This window comes from Oncorhynchus gorbuscha, linkage group LG25 (assembly GCF_021184085.1).
Source record: "Oncorhynchus gorbuscha isolate QuinsamMale2020 ecotype Even-year linkage group LG25, OgorEven_v1.0, whole genome shotgun sequence".
In the NCBI taxonomy this organism is placed as follows: Eukaryota; Metazoa; Chordata; class Actinopteri; order Salmoniformes; family Salmonidae; genus Oncorhynchus; species Oncorhynchus gorbuscha.
Genome location: NC_060197.1, coordinates 45,632,865 through 45,653,158, shown reverse-complemented (window position 1 = coordinate 45,653,158; position 20,294 = coordinate 45,632,865). Strand labels below are relative to the sequence as shown.

General features: G+C 40.1%; 2 protein-coding genes across 2 annotated transcripts in view; one reads left to right on the top strand and one right to left on the bottom strand.

Moving 5' to 3' along the window:
- LOC124014523 (zeta-sarcoglycan-like) overlaps window positions 1-8,865 on the bottom strand; it is a 49,517-nt gene extending 40,652 nt beyond the window's left edge. Inside the window, exon 1 of the mRNA XM_046329625.1 lies at window positions 8,336-8,865. Within this exon, the coding sequence (XP_046185581.1) occupies window positions 8,336-8,374 (39 nt within the window). The 5' untranslated portion in view covers window positions 8,375-8,865. The remainder of the gene's footprint in view (window positions 1-8,335) is intronic.
- A 2,774-nt stretch (window positions 8,866-11,639) lies between these two features.
- dctn6 (dynactin subunit 6) lies at window positions 11,640-17,165 on the top strand. Its single transcript, XM_046329203.1, has 7 exons — window positions 11,640-11,774; window positions 14,672-14,736; window positions 14,922-15,027; window positions 15,124-15,212; window positions 15,859-15,906; window positions 16,037-16,179; window positions 16,637-17,165. Exons 1-7 carry the CDS (start codon window positions 11,737-11,739, stop codon window positions 16,733-16,735), a joined length of 588 nt encoding a protein of 195 aa, XP_046185159.1. The 5' UTR covers window positions 11,640-11,736; the 3' UTR covers window positions 16,736-17,165.
- The last annotated feature ends 3,129 nt before the right edge of the window (window positions 17,166-20,294 follow it).

The following is a 20,294-nucleotide window of genomic DNA, read 5'->3' as shown; positions in this document are numbered from 1 at the left end:
CGGCACGCCGTAATTTGGGCTTAATTTTAAAAACTATTACGCATTCCTGTGCCAGTCTCCCGAATCATTCATACCAACGTGACACCTTCTTTCGTCAAGATCCCTTTTACCCTGTACAAATCTCCCACTTTACCACCACCAAAGCAATCCTCCAGCATATTTTCATTTTTTTCTGCGTCTCACGAATGTTCTTCTTTGTGATCCGAACACCTCAAAATTAGATTAGTCTGTCTATAACACTTTTGTCCAATCTTCCTCTGTCCAGTGTCTGTGTTCTTTTGCCCATCTTAATATTTCATTTTTATTGGCCAGTATGAGATATGGCTTTTTCTTTGCAACTCTGCCTAGAAGGCCAGTATCCCGGAGTATCCTCTTCACTGTTGACGTTGAGACTGGTGTTTTGCGGGTACTATTTAATGAAGCTGCCAGTTGAGGACTTGTAAGGCGTTTGTTTCTCAAACTAGACATTCTAATGTACTTGTCCTCCTGCTCAGTTGTGCACTGGGGCCTACCAACTCCTCTTTCTATTCTGGTTTGCGCTGTTCTATGAAGGCAGTAGTAAACAGCATTGTACAAGATATTCAGTTTCTTGAAAAGTTCTCGCATGAAATAGCCTTCATTTCTCAGAACAAGAATAGACTGACGAGTTTCAGAAGAAAAGTCTTTGTTTCGGGCATATGTCTCACCAATGGAAGTTGGGGCTTTGCAGTGAATACAAATGAACCATATCATTGGACTAGAAAGGTCAGTGAATCTAATTACGCCGCTGATACACTTCACGGAAGATAACAACGAGAGATGAGTGTGAGGGCACCTGAGACCTAGAGGGACAGGCCTTTTGAGTCACACTAAATACCTTCGCTGATTAGATATATAAGACGCTGTAATGTATAGTATTTTGCTCTCAAAACATTTATCCGTTAAAATAAATATATAAAACAAAAATTGAACTTAGTCTTGCTTGTTGATTATCATAAATAGTGTACGCATTGCGTAGAGGATTAAAAAAACGCACATTCTGTTTGATAGGAGAATGTCTTTGGCCGGATCAAAATACAGATACTAGCAGAATAAAATCCTTTAACAGTAGTGGAATTTAAAGGCCCTCAGGGGTACAGAAACAGTTCACAGTATATCTAAAAAATAAAAATGGTAAAGTTCTCTCTTTAATCCATCGTGTCACAGCAGGACAACTCCATAGTCTATTTTCAATCCTCTGTTGCTATGGGAAATGACTCTTCTGCCCCTCTAATTTCTATGGCTACCCACTGTTCCCAAAACTCTGGTAGCTAGATGCTGCAATTTCTTTGCAGAGTTGAATGCATACATTACGCTAGCACGCCATGCATGCTAAAGCTCGGGCATTCACAGAGCAAATAGAATAGAGCACAGCAGGCAGTGGTGGTGCTTTGTCAATCTGTAGACATGTAGAACATGACCCGTGGAGTATGAGCCAATAGCACCTATTTTCTACTACGGGCACAAGTGGTTTCTTTCGAGACAACCCTTTACGGAACTGTGAGAATGAAGATTTGCACAAATCTTGCATGTAATTGTCCTGTATGAAGTCAGGACAGCATCGTTCCCTGTATGAAGTCAGGACAGCATCGTTCCCTGTATGAAGTCAGGACAGCATCGTTCCCTGTATGAAGTCAGGACAGCATCGTTCCCTGTATGAAGTCAGGACAGCATCGTTCCCTGTATGAAGTCAGGACAGCATCGTTCCCTGTATGAAGTCAGGACAGCATCATTCCCTGTATGAAGTCAGGACAGCATCATTCCCTGTATGAAGTCAGGACAGCATTGTTCCCATTCAGGACAGCATCGTTCCCTGTATGAAGTCAGGACAGCATCATTCCCTGTATGAAGTCAGGACAGCATTGTTCCCTGTATGAAGTCAGGACAGCATCGTTCCCTGTATGAAGTCAGGACAGCATCGTTCCCTGTATTAAGTCAGGACAGCATCGTTCCCTGTATGAAGTCAGGACAGCATCGTTCCCTGTATGAAGTCAGGACAGCATTGTTCCCTGTATGAAGTCAGGACAGCATCGTTCCCTGTATGAAGTCAGGACAGCATCGTTCCCTGTATGAAATCAGGGCAGCATCGTTCCCTGCATGAAGTCAGGACAGCATCGTTCCCTGTATGAAATCAGGGCAACATCGTTCTCTGTATGAAGTCAGGACAGCATCGTTCCCTGTATGAAGTCAGGACAGCATTGTTCCCTGTATGAAGTCAGAACAGCATTGCTTCCTGTATGAAGTTAAGATGGCATTTTGCAGTGTTTTTCTACAGCAATTTCACAACGTTTACCAAGATAACTTGGTGCTGGTTTTGCTTCAGGACGGGGGCTGTGGTGCCCTCCCAGCATTGAGAACATACATTGCAGCCAAGTGAACGAAGCTAGCAATTACCCAGCAGTCATTCTACCTCCGTCGGCACAGCTCATCTCCACCAATTAGCGGTGAGAGTGATAAGGTACACACTGTTTTGAATCAAACAGAGACGTGCTGCAAAGGCAGCAAAACGCAGCTGAGAAACATTCAATGATAGAAAATTAGACGCTATTAATGCCTGCTGATATTAATCAGCAGAATCGCATCCTGCATGCTCTCTCTCTCTCTCTCTCTGTGATGCCACGGGTGTCTCAATCCATCTCCTGCATGCTCTCTCTCTCTCCATGATGCCGCGGGCGTCCCACTACAGCTCCTGCATGCTCTCTCTCTCTCTCTGTGATGCCGCGGGTGTCTCAATCCATCTCCTGCATGCTCTCTCTCTCTCTCTCCATGATGCCGTGGGCGTCCCACTACAGCTCCTGCATGCTCTCTCTCTCCATGATGCCATGGGCGTCCCACTACACCTCCTCCGCCAGAGGTAAGAAAACATTGGAGAAGCACTAATGACTTGAGTCTCTCCCACTACTTTCTTCTGTCCTGCATGTAACCATCCACACAATGGGAAAGTGGAGAGACACAATAACAGCCGTAGTTAGACGTAAAAAAGCAATACCCCAAAATGTTGACATGGACTGGTCCTAAATCTATGACTGCACATGTTCTTTCAGCAAAAGGCAACAGTTATTCAATTGAATGAAACAATATGGACGCCAGGAATTCAGCTCCAAGTGATTAAAATGTTATACATCTGTTCCCAAGTATTCCCAGGCATAATAGATAGATATATGTGATTGTATACAAACGTAAGCAAGGTTTGAAATAATTATGTTTAAGTCAAATATTATATCTGTTTGGGCTTCTTGCAGTCAATTTGCAGACTACAAATGATTTGTAATTATGTTCCAGTCCCCTGACCATACGCGGAAGAAAAGAAAATCAACCTGCGACTGAATGTAGTTGATGATTCATGGTCTAGAAGCCAATATGTCAGATGGCTAAACAAAGACGGTGTTGCATTGGTCTTGAAAATAATGTAATGTCTGTAAATCAAGCTATTGATGAAGACATTCCCCTCCATCAGGGCCAGTATTGATGTAGTAATCAAAGAGTTTACACCCCTGTGGTTCTTGCTGTTCTCAATAGTGGATTGGCTAATCCAGCTGTTCTCAATAGTGGATTGGCTAATCCAGCTGTTCTCAATAGTGGATTCGCTAATCCAGCTGTTCTCAATAGTGGATTGACTAATCCAGCTGTTCTCAATAGTGGATTGACTAATCCAGCTGTTCTCAATAGTGGATTGACTAATCCAGCTGTTCTCAATAGTGGATTGACTAATCCAGCTGTTCTCAATAGTGGATTGACTAATCCAGCTGTTCTTAATAGTGGATTGGCTAATCCATCTGTTCTCAATAGTGGACGGCTATCCATTTCCTGTTTACAGACGGCTGTCCATTTCCTGTCGACAGACGGCTATCCATTTCCTGTTTACAGACGGCTGTCCATTTCCTGTCTACTGACGGCTGTCCTTTTCCTGTCTACAGTTAGCTGTCCATTTCCTGTCTTCAGACGGATGTCCTTTCCCTTTCTACAGATGGCTGTCCATTTCATGTCTACAGATGGCAGTCCATTTCCAGTTTACAGACGGCTGTCCTTTTCCTGTCTACAGATGGCTGTCCTTTCCCTTTCTACAGATGGCTGTCCATTTCCTGTCTACAGATGGCAGTCCATTTCCTGTCCTTTTCCTCTACAGATGGCAGTCCATTTCCTGTTTACAGACGGCTGTCCTTTTCCTGCCTACAGATGGCTGTCCATTTCCTGTTTACAGACAGCTGTGCACTTTTACAAGCTCGTTGTTTTTTTAAGAGAAAGCACTCCAATAAGTTCACTGCTAGTGCTAGGAACTTAGTAATAATAAGTCCAATAAGTTTACTGCTAGTGCTAGGAACTTAGCAATAAGTTTACTGCTAGTGCTAGGAACTTCAATAATAAGTTCAATAAGTTCACTGCTAGTGCTAGGAACTATTATAACAGTGTAAATGATCAACAGCTCAAATAAAGTGTTTTTCATTTGCTTAATTATTTTCAGATTCAAATTGACACTTCGTCATAGGCTGATGATGTAAAGCCCACAACATCGTCCCTTTAACTGTTTTAATAATCAGTGATTTAATTAGGAACTTTGTGGAATTTGGCGACAACAACACACAGACAGCCAGCGTAGATGTTGTTGAGGAGGTTAAGAGATTAATTTGTTTCCCCTCTCAGGCTTTTACGGAAGTGAAAATGGAAAGAAACGACAAAGTGCTGATGTAAACAGTCAGACTCTCATCCACAGTACACTGGCTTTCCGTGCTATTCCCCTGCAAAGCCTCAGGGAGCTCCATTTAGGATGCCGTCCCATGGAGGACACATTTGCATTTATCAAACGATCAGAGAGGAAGTGTCACATTTACATTATAATTCCAGACAGGAAATTGTCCGTAAAAAAAGCCTATATATCTCCAGTAACTGTGCAGTTACTGTTGGGTAGGCTGTCTATGAACCACAAGATTGGTAAAAGGTTTTTAAAATCATTTGTAATATTTACTCTGTTGCCCTGGGTCTTCACTCCTGGTCTTGGATTACCAGATAGTGTGCAAGCTTTGGTTCCCATCTAGTGCCAAAACACAAATCTGATGTGCTAGTGCTGGCTTGGAACAAATACCTGCATCCACAGAGCTCCTTCCGGACCTGGAGCAAAGAAAAAAGATCGGAAGCACTTCATGCTACAGTACAGAAATAGCTAGTTATTTACTTAGAAAGTACATGGTAAAACAGTAACCAATTAATTAATAACCAATTAATGACTTGTGTGTTTCTTCGAGATTCATTATTAGAATTGGGATGACAACCATAAAAATTATAGACCCCGACCATACCAAACACTTATCGCTGTCACGTTCTGACCTTAGTACTTTTGTTATTTCTTTGTTTTAAGTATGGTCAGGGCGAGAGTTGGGTGGGTTGTCTATGTTCCCATTTTCTATGTTGTGTTTTTGCGTTTGGCCTGGTATGGTTCTCAATCAGAGGCAGGTGTTGTTAGTTGTCTCTGATTGAGAATCATACTTAGGTAGCCTTTTCCCACGTGTGCTTCGTAGGTGTTTATTTTCTGTTCTGTGTTGTGTTGCACCTAGACGGAGCTGTTTCGTTTGTTCTCTTTCGTTACATTGTATTTAGTGTTTAGTTCAGTTTATTAAAAGGATGAACACTTACCACGCTGCGTATTGGTCTGACATTTCAAGCGTTACAATCGCAGGCATTTTGCTGATTTCGTTCATTACGATAATTAGCCTATACTAGGGAAATTACAAGTTAGAAATTCAATAGTTTTCTAATGTGTTTTCTAATGTGGGTGATTGTTAGTAGTAGTTTAAAGACTAATAAATAAATAAAAATAGGTGGTGCACATTCATGCTATAAACTGTGCTGCACATTCATGTTATAAACTGTGCTACACATTCATGCTATAAACTGTGCTGCACATTCATGCTATAAACTGTGCTGCACATTCATCTATAAATGCACAATCTATAAACTGTGCTGCACATTCATGCTATAAACTGTGCTGCACATTCATGTTATAAACTGTGCTGCACATTCATGTTATAAACTGTGCTGCACATTCATGTTATAAACTGTGCTGCACATTCATGTTATAAACTGTGCTGCACATTCATGCTATAAACTGTGCTGCACAATCATGCTATAAACTGTGCTACACATTCATGCTATAAACTGTGCTGCACATTCATGTTATAAACTGTGCTACACATTCATGCTATAAACTGTGCTACACATTCTTGTTATAAACTGTGCTGCACATTCATGTTATAAACTGTGCTGCACATTCATGTTATAAACTGTGCTGCACATTCATGTTATAAACTGTGCTGCACATTCATGTTATAAACTGTGCTGCACATTCATGTTATAAACTGTGCTGCACATTCATGTTATAAACTGTGCTGCGCATTCATGCTATAAACTGTGCTGCGCATTCATGCTATAAACTGTGCTGCGCATTCATGCTATAAACTGTGCTGCGCATTCATGCTATAAACTGTGCTACACATTCATGTTATAAACTGTGCTGCACATTCATGCCTGAGTGTCGGTGAGTGCTGCACAAACACATTCCGTAATTGCACCTGGTGTATTCTACTATTCTTACTGTCAATAGTAAGTTGAGACTTCGACCGAGTTCCAAAAAATACATTTACAAATACAAAATAATTGGTAGGTTACAGACTTATTCTAAAATGTATTAAATAGTTGTTTTCCCTCGTCAATCTACACACAATAACCCATAATGACAAAGCAAAAACAGTATTTGAGAATTCAAAACCAGGGTGTCTGTAGTGACGCCTCTAGCACTGAGATGCAGTGCCACTCGGGAGAATGATGGAGGCCACAGTGTTCTTGGGGACCTTCAATGCTGCAGACATTTTTTGGTAACCTTCCCCGGATCTGTGCTTCTATACAATCCTGTCTTGGAGCTCTATAGACAATTCCTTCGACCTCATGGCTTGGTTGTTGCTCTGACATGCAATGTCAACTGTGGGATCTTATATAGACAGGTGTGTGCCTTTCCAAATCATGTCCAATCAATTGAATTTACCACAGGTGGACTCCAATCAAGTTGTAGAAACATCTCAAGGATGATCAATGGAAACATGATGCACCTGAGCTCAATTTCGACTCTCATAGCAAAGGGTCTGAATACTTATGTAAATAAGGAATTTCTGTTTTTTTTTTTTTTAACATTTGCAAACATTTCTAAAAACCTCTTTTCGCATTGTCATTATGAGGTATTGTGTGTACATTGTAAGACACAATGCCATTTGTATTGTGTTTTGGTGCAGATATGCGATTAATATACTATAAGATAAGAAAGTGTCCGTAGAACACATTCACAGTAAAGGGTATTACCATTCTGCTTTCAGATGTTTAATACATACAAAATAAGGAAGACTACATTTTTTTGTTCGTGTTTCTATATCAGTTGTTTGGGGGGAAAAGCATTGGTTTTGGTATTAAGACACTTTTTTTGTATAAATAATTAAATGTTAATTATATAAAGCAGCCCGTGTAATCATCTGTCAGAGAGTAGCCCCAATCGGCCAGTAATACATTTGTAATACATTTGGGCCAGATAACTCACACCGGAATCGGCCAGAGCCCCAAGTAATACATTTGGGCCAGATAACTCACACCGGAATCATCCTGAGCTCATTCCCCGCATCCGAGCCATAGGTAATACTGCCGGACTCGGGCCACATGACATCAGCCGAGTCTGACTCTCAGCCGGAATCGGTCCAGATCCACTGTGTTAGCTGGGTAGTGTTTCCATTCTCCTTTAAACATTAGAAGAACTACAACCATATAGTTTGGAATATGATTCATAATTGGGTAAGAGTTGCACAAACCAAAACCAATAAGGAATATTCTTCAAGAATCATAATATCCTCAATTAAATTGACCACCTTTTGCGAAGGTTGTCTTGGCGAATGAGGAGTAAGGCTATTATGTTCACTGCTAAGCCGTGAGATCAAAGACATGGCAGATGCAAGTGTATCTCTCCAATGAATGTTCTCACTTGCCTGTTGCATATGTGCCAGTACATAGAATAACAACACACGTAGCATATATAGATAGCTTCAATATGAGTACCCTAAGCCTGTATTATCAGTGAACATGTAAGTAACTTGCAAAAACTTTGAGTATGCTAAAAAAAAAAAAGACTTACGGAATGAATAGGTTTTGTAAACGTGCACATGTATTGCCAGGTTGAAGGTGCTGATGCATGGCATTTCTAATTTGAAAGTGAATGATTCAAGATCAGACAACAGGTATGAATTAAATGTAAAGGCTATCAATGTGCATTTACTTGGACATGTCTTACCTTCAGGGCCGCGATATCCAATGCCGTTGACTCATCCATATCTTTACAAAACGTAAATAAAGCAATTTGGACAACTTGAATGGTTAGTTCATTGCGCAGTACTCAGACCTATCTATATCTTGGGGCCAGTTGCACTTCAGTCTCATTAGGCTAGTCTATACCACACTGATGAAAAAAGGAAAACCGAATGACTCTTGAAAATTCATGAGAATTTTTCCACTCAATGTAGCCTGATAAATAACTCAGAACAGATGTAAAAGCATGCTTGCTTGCGTTATCAATATAACGTTAGATGCCTAAAAAAGAAAAAAAAAACTCAAAGGCGCATTTTTGTTTTTAAATTGTAGTCTTGCTGTCATACCTATCTGGTAAATCTATCAGATTCTGAACATCTTCTCATCCAAAGATTGTGGAGTTGAGAGGCCAGCCGGAAAAACAATGTTTAGTAGGCTACGCAAATCCACCCTAAACTCCTGTTCATCATAAAAAGATTTCCCACAAAAAAATGCATAGTCCACTTGCATGCTAGTTTATCTATCCGCACTCCGTAGCCTACCATCTCAAGAAAGACAGGTGCTTGCGTGACACGAGTGTGCGTAAAAAAATCTGTCCATAACGAAAATTGCTCGGCGCGCGCGTTGTGTGCTGTGTGCGCGTACCCGCGCGTGCAGTCGGTTTCTCCATAGCACCCAGTTTCAGTGTTACTCACCAAGATTAGTAGATGAATCAGGCGTGTTGCTGATTGGGTCGAACAAGAGCTTGCAACCACACCAGCCTTATGCATAAAAGGTTGGCCACCCCTGGATGAACAACCTGTGAAAATGATATGTACAACTTGTGAAAATAATATGTACAGCCTGTGTCTCTGTGTGTGTAGTAAGTCAATTCATGCTAAGTGCTAAGGAGAAGATGATAGAGTGAGAGGTCAACGTTAAGAAGATGGTGGAGAGAAAGAAGAGTTTAGTCAGATAAGGTGTGAGGAGGTGAAGAGGGTGAGGGAAGGGAAGAGCAGATTAGAAGAAGAGGTGGAAGATGGAGATCAGCACGTGATGTTCAGTTTGAATTCTATGACCAACTGGAAAAAATCTGTGTGTGTGTGTGTGTCAGGAAGTGATTTAAAAAAGCGTAAGACATGTGTGATGGAAGAGGGAGATCATCAAGAGAGAGCTGGAAGGAGTGAGGAGATACAATTAAGGAGAGAAGGAAACACGTGGACAAGGCTAGAACTGAAGTTTGAGAAGGAGAGCTTGAAGTAGTCAAATATTACATGTTAAAAAGAAAGCTAAAGACACTTCACATTAATTAACCTCTACGGGATTGGTGCCCCCCGTCCCCCAAGGGACAGTTGAGCTAACGTGATTAGCATGAGGGTGTAAGTAACAAGAACATCTCCCAGGACATAGACATATCTGATATGGGCAGAAAGCTTCAATTCTCGTTAACCTAACGGCACCGTCCAATTTACAAAGTCCATAGTTAATGACTTGAAAATGTTTTAATAAACCAATTAGGCACATTTGGGCAGTCTTGATACAACATTTTGAACATAAATGCAATGGTTCATTGGATCAGTCTAAAACTTTGCACATACACTGCTGCTAACTAGTGGGCAAAATATGATGATGGAACAAAAAACACCTTTGTATTATCTTTTACTAGATCTAAAGTGTTATATTCTCCTACATTCATTTCACATTTCCACAAACTTCAAAGTGTTTCCTTTCAAATAGTATCAAGAATATGCATATCCTTGCTTCAAGTCCTGAGCTACAGGCAGTTAGATTTGGGTATGTAATTTTAGGCAAAGATTTTAAAAGGGGTCTTAAGAGACACTAATCATTCTGATTTTTCTGTATACCTTGACAGTTATTCTAAGGTCCCCTGAGATCCACGCTGGTTTGTACAGCCAACACAGGGGTATAAGAATAGAATGAGAATACTGTTGCTAAAGGAGATCCATTCAATCTCAACTGTGTCATGCGAATGCTAGAAGAGTAGCATCTCTGGCTATGTATGCCAGCTAATGTTAGAGAATGTAGCTGGCATACATAGCCAGAGATGCTACTCTTCTAGCATTCACATGAGACAGTTGAGATTGAACGGAGCTCCTTTAGCACTGGTGTTTGGATACACAAATCACCTCAAAGAGTATGTACTGTAACTGCATCAATTATTTTACTGTTTCTTCCGTTCTCAGATTCCTCAGTGTGACAGCCACATGACCGAGCTTGGAGGAATAAGTAGGATGGAGGGAGGAAGAGAGAGGAGGAATCAGGAGATAGGTAGTGGAATAGCTGTCTAAACCACCCACCCCCTTATACTTACAAATTAAAACCACTCGCTTATACAGAAAATTAAAAAAACTAAACACCAAACATTCCTATCTTGACGGTGGAGAGAAAAAATGTAAGCTTGGAAGTTCATTTCCTGCAATTCTACACTAGTATCCTAGTTAATCTAGCCTCCTAGTGTAGAATTGTCGGTAGCCTTCCCCAGATCTGTGCCTCGACACAATCCTGCCTCGGCGCTTTACAAACAATTCCTTCGACCTCAAGGCTTGGTTTTGCTCTGACATGCACTGTCAACTGTGGGACCTTATATAGACATGTGTGTGCCTTTCCAAATCATGTCCAATCAATTGAATTTACCACAGGTGGACTCCAATCAAGTTGTAGAAAACATCTCAAGGATGATCAATGGAAACAGGATGCACCTGAGCTCAATTTCATAATCTCACAGCAAAGGGTCTAAATACTTATGTAAATAAGGTATCTGTTTTTTTTTATACATTTGCAAAACATTTCAAATAAACTGTTTTTGCTTGGTCTTTATGGGGTATTGTGTGTAGATTGATGAGGAAAATATTTCATTTAATCCATTCTAGAATAAATCTGTAATGTCACACAATGGGGAAAAAGTCAAGGGGTCCTTTCCGAATGCACTGTATATGATATCTGAGTGAGAATGAGCTAACAAAATCAATGTGGGCCCCCTGGAGGTCAGGTTCCCTTGGCATGTGCCCTGTTAATGTGTTGATCCTTGGTGTTTTGATCACTGGGTGATGATGTAGGCCAAGACTAGATCATTGGTTCTCTTATATGGAATATATTTAGTTAGACTGTTTTACCTTCTCAATGATAATTGAAGTTCTGCAGACTGCAGCAAGTCTAAAAACTCGGTGATTACAGTAAAATAAGCCAAAACAATTGTGCTATTCCTCTCTGATAAAGCTGAAATCAATATAAATATTGGTGTGACTGAATCGCACCACCAAAGTAATACAGCAGAGTGCAGTAGAGAGGTAGAATTGCGGTATCCAGACATCAACAATCAACCACGACTGTTCCCCCCCCCACCAAGAATGATAATCAACTGTCGATAGTATTTTCTTCTCTGTCAGGATGGCGGACCCCAACACTAAACAGATGCCACAGAAAAGGTAATATGTGTACTAATTTAGTCACAAGGTTATATTAATAAGCACATTTTCTGGAACAATGTTGCTACAATGCAGCTATAATATGTCAATGTAATTTCTGGCTGGCTATGCTAGCTAGGCAAAGAGGCAACACCCAGTAATGTTGTTAGCCATTTGGCTAGCTAGCATAGCTAACCAGTGCGGTGCCTCGGTAATATCAAAGATGATAGAATGTATTCAGTTGTTTCCTTTACCAGAGATGGACAACGTCTCTGGTCTTAAGTGACGTGTTGTTATCTTGTTGCTTAGCAAACGTAATTGACAGATTTTAATGTAATGTATCTTTAATGACTAAACAACTGACGGTCAGCTGGAGCCTCGTTTATAAAGCGTACATATAAAATAAATTATACCCCAAAATGTGTACGCACCAGTTTTTCGTGCAAAAGTTTGGTCTTTATAAAAATAAATGGAACTTGACGTGAGAATGTGCTCACATCACCGCAAACCTTAGACCATGCTGTATAAACAGCTGCTAGTTGTTGAAATGTTGTATTGCAAACTGGCAAATAAGTATTTTGATGAAAAGCTTAGTCAACAAAAAACAGATAATCATATTAACAAGATTGCAGCCATTTTGTCGTTCATGTTAAAGGTGTTTATTTTTAGAATCTAAAATAGACAGGAATCTTTTTCCTATTTATTTTATTTTCATAACTATAGAGTACCACAGTAGGAGTCATATTTCCCATAAAACCTAGCGGTCAAACATGGACATGGTTCCAATTGTCTTTCCACCATAAACATTTTTCCATAGGGGATTTTTAGAAATACTTCAAGTAAGGGCTGTGTTTCTTGAAGGCTTACCTTGGCATGATGTTTTTATAGCCGTCTAAATCTCTCTAGGACAAGTTGACTTTTATCAATATATTCACCTGTATTTACCACCCAAAAATGTAATGCTAATTGGTGGCTATCATAACTAACTACAAATGCCATGATGACCTGGTCGAGACTGCCGAACCGATGCAAAAGTAAGAATTTCTGGATTAACTATCAAATGTTAGCTAAATGTAGTAATGAATAATTTGGCAACATTTCTTTAAATGGGCAATTCTGTGAACCTTCTTGTAAATTGACACAATAACTGTTAGTAAAGGTTCCAGCTAGAGATTATGCTAATTAGCCATTTTGAATCTGAGACTAAATAGAGCCAAAGTCACCTTGTCCAAGAGAGATTTACATGGTTATCAAAACGTCACACCAAAGTAAGCCTACACGAAACACAGCCCTTATTTTAAGTGTTTCTAAAATCCCCAATGGGGAAAAAAATGTATTGTGGAAAAATTATTAGAACCATTTCCCCGTTTGACTGCTAGGTTTTATGGGTATTATGACACCTCTGCTGTGGGGCTCTATTGCAGAATATATTGCTCACCTTTCCTGGCTGTAATGGGTTCATATTCCCCAAGGAGCCTATACAGCAAATAAACATGTGCATCTCTTGTTTAATTGGACCTAGTAGGCTAGTAAATAGATAAATATATATGTATTTCAAGTTTTGCAGCACGGTTTATAATAATACCGGCACACAGTCTAATTTAACCACAGAACTTTTACCCAGGCCTATGTATGCTACTGTAAGTACTGCAATTGCATTTATTTCATATCATATTTAGGTTGGGGGAAAAGTTTATTGAAAACATTGTTGAATTAAAATGTTCTTCTGACATGTCCACAACCTTTTCCATTGTTTTCTCCTTCAGAAATGGACACAGTCTTTTTCCATATACACCATAAATTACTGCTAAATATTTAAACATTCTGCCAAGACAGTAGACTGGTAGTTTATGCTAAATATTTGACCTTATGGTTAGTCTACAGTATTGCTGCGCGACATCATTGCCTATTCATTCTCAGAGCCTATACGAAGGTAGGACATATAAACTCAATAATCTATTGATAAACAAAATATTAAACAACAATTAGTCTTTTGCATGCCGTGGCCTAATGCCAATTTTTAAAAATTATACAAATCAAGGGCATTATTGTCACCATAAAAGGTGAATGGATGGTGTTTTCCAGGCGGAGTTTTACGACAGGTCTGATTTCTATAACGGGAGACATGCGTATGTATCGCGTTTGCCAAGTTTAGAAATCTCAATATCTTCCGAAAATGGCACAAGCAGAAATCTTGTGTGACATTTACGCAACGGTTACAAATGAGGCCCCTGATGATAAAGGGGTTATGTTAGTTAGCTAGCTAAGTTAGTCTGCTGCTTGCCATTGTTGTTTTGCTAGCTACAGTAATGTTAGCTCATCAAATAAGAAGGCTAAATCATTGCCATGTTGGAGATACGTGTGAGTAATAATGCCAGGACTTTGCCTGGCTACCCGAACTCCTTGCTACGGCCACGGATGTTAAGTTTCTCTCAGCATTGGTGGAGTTCGTTTTGCATGTCCCGGTGCCCCAGGTGGGCGGAGTTTGGACATTTTGGACAATTCTGTTGGTCCTTAAGTAAAATTGCCACCCACTCGGGGCACCATTCCATGCAAATCTAACTCCACCATTGATTCTGGATCTGAGTACCTCCCCGACGATTTCTAGAATGGAAATCCACTCTAGGTGTCTTATTGTGGGTTTTGTCTGGGACCCCCATCGCAGAAGATGTGGGTAAAGCAGCGTTTTGAAATATCCTCATTGGCTTTGATTGGTTAGAGATGATCCAATCGCTGGTTACTTTTTTTGTACACACCCCCCTCATTTTGACATCACCACAAACGACTTCAACGACGGCAATCTCAGGTATGTAGTATGTAGCAACGGATGGAGTAGCGGAATAATTCAGTTGGAGTAGTCAGGCAAGCCATGACTAGCTACCATCACAATTTCATGTATTTTCTGCCAACTCTTGCAGTGTCAACATTGCAGCTGGAGCAGTTGTGTGTGTAGAGAGTGAAATTAGAGGAGATGTGACCATTGGTAAGACTTTATTCATACTCCATATTGTTGTTTTTTGTTTTTGACATCAAGTATCTTTTAGTGTTTTATCCATTTTCCTCCAAATGAAAATAAGCAAGCTGTGTAGCATTATAGATGTAGCATTATAGATGTAGCATTATAGATGTAGCATTATAGATGTATCAATCGTCTATTCCTTCCGGCAGGTCCAAGAACTGTGGTCCACCCCAAAGCACGTATTATAGCTGAGGCAGGCCCTATTATCATTGGAGAAGGCAACCTGATTGAGGAACAGGCTCTTATCATTAACAGGTAGGTCTCTACTGCAGTTAGCTGTGTATCCAGTACATCCACGTCAATTTTAACACGCTCTTTTTGTTTCTCTACATTTTGCCCTACGATCTTTAGTTATCCAGAAAATATTATGCCTGACACTGAAGGAGTTGAACCCAAGACCATGACGATTGGAATCAACAATGTGTTTGAAGTCGGTTGTGGTATCCTTCTACTGCACGTAATCACAATGACCGGTTGTTGTGGACCATTTGCTCAAGAAAACTAGTGTGATGTTATTGCTTTTTTAATGAGGGACATCGCCTAAAGACTAGTTTAACTAAGGTCTATACAAGAGGAGTAATGACATGTTTGTTTTGTGTTATCTCCCAATTGTTTTTGGAGCAGTTGAAGAAACTGTCTTAACACTCATCACCTTTAACCCTCGACCAACTCCTCATCTTTAACCCTTGACCAACTCCTCACCTTTAGCCCTGACCAACTCCTCACCTTTAACCCTTGACCAACTCCTCACCTTTAGCCCTTGACCAACTCCTCACCTTTAACCCTTGACCAACTCCTCACCTTTAGCCCTTGACCAACTCCTCACCTTTAACCCTTGACCAACTCTTCACCTTTAACCCTCGACCAACTCGTCACCTTTAACCCTCGACCAGGTTCTCAAGGTTTAGCCCTCGACCAGGTTCTCAAGGTTTTAGCCCTCGACCAGGTTCTCAAGGTTTTAACCCTGGACCAGGTTCTCAAGGTTTTAGCCCTGGACCAGGTTCTCAAGGTTTAACCCTGGACCTGGTTCTCAAGGTTTAACCCTCAACCAACTTTTCATGTTTAACCCTGAACCAACTTCTCAAGTCTCTCAAGCATTGAAAATTGGTGACAACAATGTCATCGAGTCAAAAGGTAGGATATGCTTTTTAAAACACGTGTTGCCTGTACATAGGCCATTAATGATGAACCCTTCTGTTGTCATTTGGAAGCCATTTTTGATGCAGTCTGTATGATGACGTACAACCCTCGCTCTTTGTCTCAGCGGACCTAGGGAAGAACGTCATTCTCACCAGTGGCTGTATCGTCGGCGCTTGTTGCCAGGTGAATACGTGTGAGGTCATTCCCGAGAACACAGTCATCTACGGGTCTAACTGCATGAGGCGTGTGCAGACAGAAAGGCCTCAGGTTTGTTCCTACCATGAATTCCACCTAGCTCTTCGCTAAGGAAAATACAATACAAGACAATTACATTTTGAGTAATTTATCCAGAGGTACTTACAGCAGCACTTAAGGGTTTAAGTGACTTTTTTATTTTTTATCTAGTCGGCACGGATTCAAACCAGCAGCCTTTCGGTTACTGGCCCAACGCTCTTACCTGCTGGGCTACCTGCTTATCCCATGTGCCAATGTCCATACTCGCATACCACTGAGAATAAAATATTTAGAACAGAAAGTGATTTTAAAGGAAAAGAAAATATTTTGTCCTTTAAAAAGTATATATATATAAATATATTCTCTGCAATGCTAGTGCTGGGATAGGTTTTTAATTTTATGATTTAAATGCTTAGGAATTGTTTTATCTTCTAATATTTTAACCTCTGACAGTTGATTTAAAATGTTCTAACAAAAATGTATCTTCCAGCCTCAGACGCTCCAGCTAGATTTCCTCATGAAGATCCTGCCCAACTACCATCACATGAAGAAGACTGTCAAAGGAACCTCCACCCCTGTCAGAAATTAACCTCTGACTAACCAAAGATCAGCGTTCCCTGACACTCACCAGACCTTAACAATGAAAGGTGTAGAGACTAAATGTATCCTAGACCTGATGTCCTAGACCTGTTGTCCTACAGCTATTGTCCTAGACCACGTAAGAAGTAGTTTCTCTCCTCTGAGGCATGAGTGCACATTCCTAGCTTTTCTCAATTCCCAATCATAAGAGAAAGAGCCCATATGCAGCACTCCATTGGGTCATTAGCTAAACCAATAGTAATACAGTTCCTGGTTTTGTTTCTTATTTGTCTATCTTGCTCTTTTTATTGTATCATTTTTTAAATTGTCTGTTCAAATGTCATATGTTATTTTTCTGTCTTAAATTTAGCATATTCAGTTATGTTAATGTATATTTTTCAGCTTTAGTTGTTGTGAAATAAAAAGCTATTTAAAAGAAACAGTACAATTTAACATGGATTCATCAGTTTTGAAAGATTTCCTCAATGTTTATGACGTTATTTGTTTCATTTCCACAAGGAGGTGCCAGTGAGGAATTTCTTGTAGCTTACCCTCCACCCATATCAGTCACAGATACATCACACACTGGGCATGAGACTAGTCACAGGTTGATGTTATTAGCTTAGTGGACCCTTTTGTTAAGAAGTCAAGAAAGTTTTTTCGGATATCTGAACAGATTCGTCTGACTAATGGGGAAGGTGTTGCCATATATATACACTAATGTAACATTATACCTCAAAAGTAGGAATACAAACCCCAGAACATGATAAAATGATACTACGTATTTAATATTCATGCATGGGTCATTCTGCGAATAGAGTGCAGTTTGTCTATAGTAATTTTGTGAAAAATGGCTGTATTTGTTCTCATTTTAACATTCTGTCATAAAGACCACATGTTCAACTTCATAACTAACATGTTTTCCCATCTCAAGAAGTTAAGAGAAATTACTATAAAAGTGACAGGGTTGATTATTTAATCCCCTTGTGACAGGTGGGGGGGGCTTGTTGTGTGCGACATGGAGGGGAAATTGAATGCAATCTTAACAATATTTGAACTTTACAGGGTTGACTTTAAACCTGACGGACAAATGTAAATTCATCACATTTAAATAATAATCTTCAGAACTTCCTTTCTCAAAGCAACAAAATATGGGCTTTACGACAGTGGTGACATTTTGGGGTTAATTGGGTTCAAATCTTTTCTAGATGTTCGGACAAACATGACGTGGGACATTCACAGAAAACAAATCATTTATTTGAATAAAAACACTTGTTTTATTTTTGTTTACTTTAGTTAAAGTGTAGATGTATGTGATTCAACTGTTAAATTGAGTGTTTTATCAAAATGTACACACAAAATGTCCGGGTGACACAAAAGGCACTCCATTCGTGAAATGACTCAAACACTGAACAAGACTATTTACACAGTCTTTGTTTGGACCAAATAAACTAGGAGTGGCTAACATTTTGCCGAAGGCATTAATCTTCTAAGGCAGGGGGTTGTCAGCATGACACGGTGCTTCCTATCAGGGGTTGTCAGAGTGGAGCCTTGCACTATAGGCCAACACAGTGGGAGCTCTAGATATACAGCTGGTACACTGTAGTGGGCAGGGGTGTGGCTGCTACCCCTACTCTCACTACAGAGCAGGGTGGAACAATGGCTGCCCCCAAGGCTGTTCTGTAGAGCCCCTTGTGTGGTGTTCCATCTGCACCACAAACAACCCCTCTCCTGTGTGTGTGTCAGGGGAGCTTTTTAATGAAACATATTTTATCTTCCCTACCGGGCACAGACGTCATTTCAACGTCTAATTCGGGTGAGTTGTCAACAAACGTGAATTCAATGTGAAATCAACAAAACATGTCACCATGTAATTGGATTTAGGTTAAAAGCTGGGTGAAAAAATATATAAAAATTCCATAATGTTGATTACTTTATTTGCAAATCCAATCATATTGTTGAAATGACGTGGAAACAATGTTGATTCAACCAGTTTTTTTTGCACAGTGGCTATGGCTATGTAGACGAAAGAGAATGGCGTATGTATATCCTGTCATTGCTGCGAGGACAGCACACGCTAGAAGCTACTTTTTCTACAAAGCTATGTAAGTAATTCAAGCAACGGATACAGTCAAAACGGGGTCAAATGTTTTGTTATGGATTAATCCTAGTCCTGGTCTGAAAAGCAGTCAATGGAGAAACAATGAAAAAAATATTATTTTTTTAAAAATCCAGGGCTAAACTTAATCTGTGTCTGGGAAACTGCCCCCAAAATTCAGAACATCAACAGAGTGACCAATAGACAGCCCACACACATTTATCTTATGGAGAATGTTTTGTTGTACTTTCCATGCGGCCACAATGCAGCAGCTCATGGTAGGAAGCACAGCTGGCGTCTCAAACTGCCAATACTCATTGAATGAGCCCCAGATCAACCAGGGGGCTAATTATTTCACCGGTAGAGTGGAGTGCAGCAGGGGCCCTCGCTTTCCACTTTCACTTTTTACCCCCTCTTCTTCAATTTTTATTTTGGGGTTTGCCCTCCGCAGCGCCAATCAGTTACTTTAATTTTGACAAGGGGGGACAGATGTCCGGCACATTTGTGCGGATGTGCAGAGCGACATGGACCGTGTGTGTGTGTGTGTGTGTGTGTGTGTGTGTGTGTGTGTGTGTGTGTGTGTGTGTGTGTGTGTGTGTGTGTGTGTGTGTGTGTGTGTGTGTGTGTGTGTGTGTGTGCGCGCGCACATCTGTGGCTTTTCTAATCTGTGGACGGGTTTTTCTGAAGCTCGAGAGGCAGGGGCATATGTTGATAGGGAGTCGAAGCAGGAAGTCGAAATACAATGCTATATTTGGGAGCTAGTTATTTATACTCCCCAAACACATAATCTTTTTGAAGAAGAATAGTTCAGCTGTCACGGGTGAATTAAAACAGAATTCTTTTGTTGTTGTTGTGTCTGAATGATTGTTTTTCCTTGAGTATTTTTGCAGGATTGGACATTCATCAACCATGAAAGAGTTCACATTTTATATCATGTTTCCATTTTCTGTGCAAAATTATGTTTGTTTTTCTGTGTGCCATAATTAAATCGTAACACTAATATTTAGTCTACTAGAAACTATATCATACATGCAGAAAGGCTCCACAGCATGTTATCTTAAAGGTCTTAAAGGTTACCTGTGTTTCTATATATATTTCCACACTATGAGGTTGGTATAATATGGGGCATTAATCAATAAGAAAATAAATAATGATAATGCCATTTTAGTGTAAGAGCTGTTTGAAAAGACCACCTGAAATTGCAGCCTGTTTTTAGAAGGATGGAGTTTTGGCCAGCCTGATGACGTCACCAGGCAGTAAATGTGTTAATAGACCAATAAGAAAGAGAGTTCCAAACCTCTCTGCCAATAACAGTAAACTTTCAGTATTCCCCTCCCTACTTAGACCACTCCCAGACAGTCCTAGCAAAATTCTTGCTTGATCAATTGCTCGTTGCTAAAAAGCTATCTTTGTTTCTTTTTGACCATTTTAACTGAAAACAAAATACTCAATGTAAGGTACTTAAATTGTT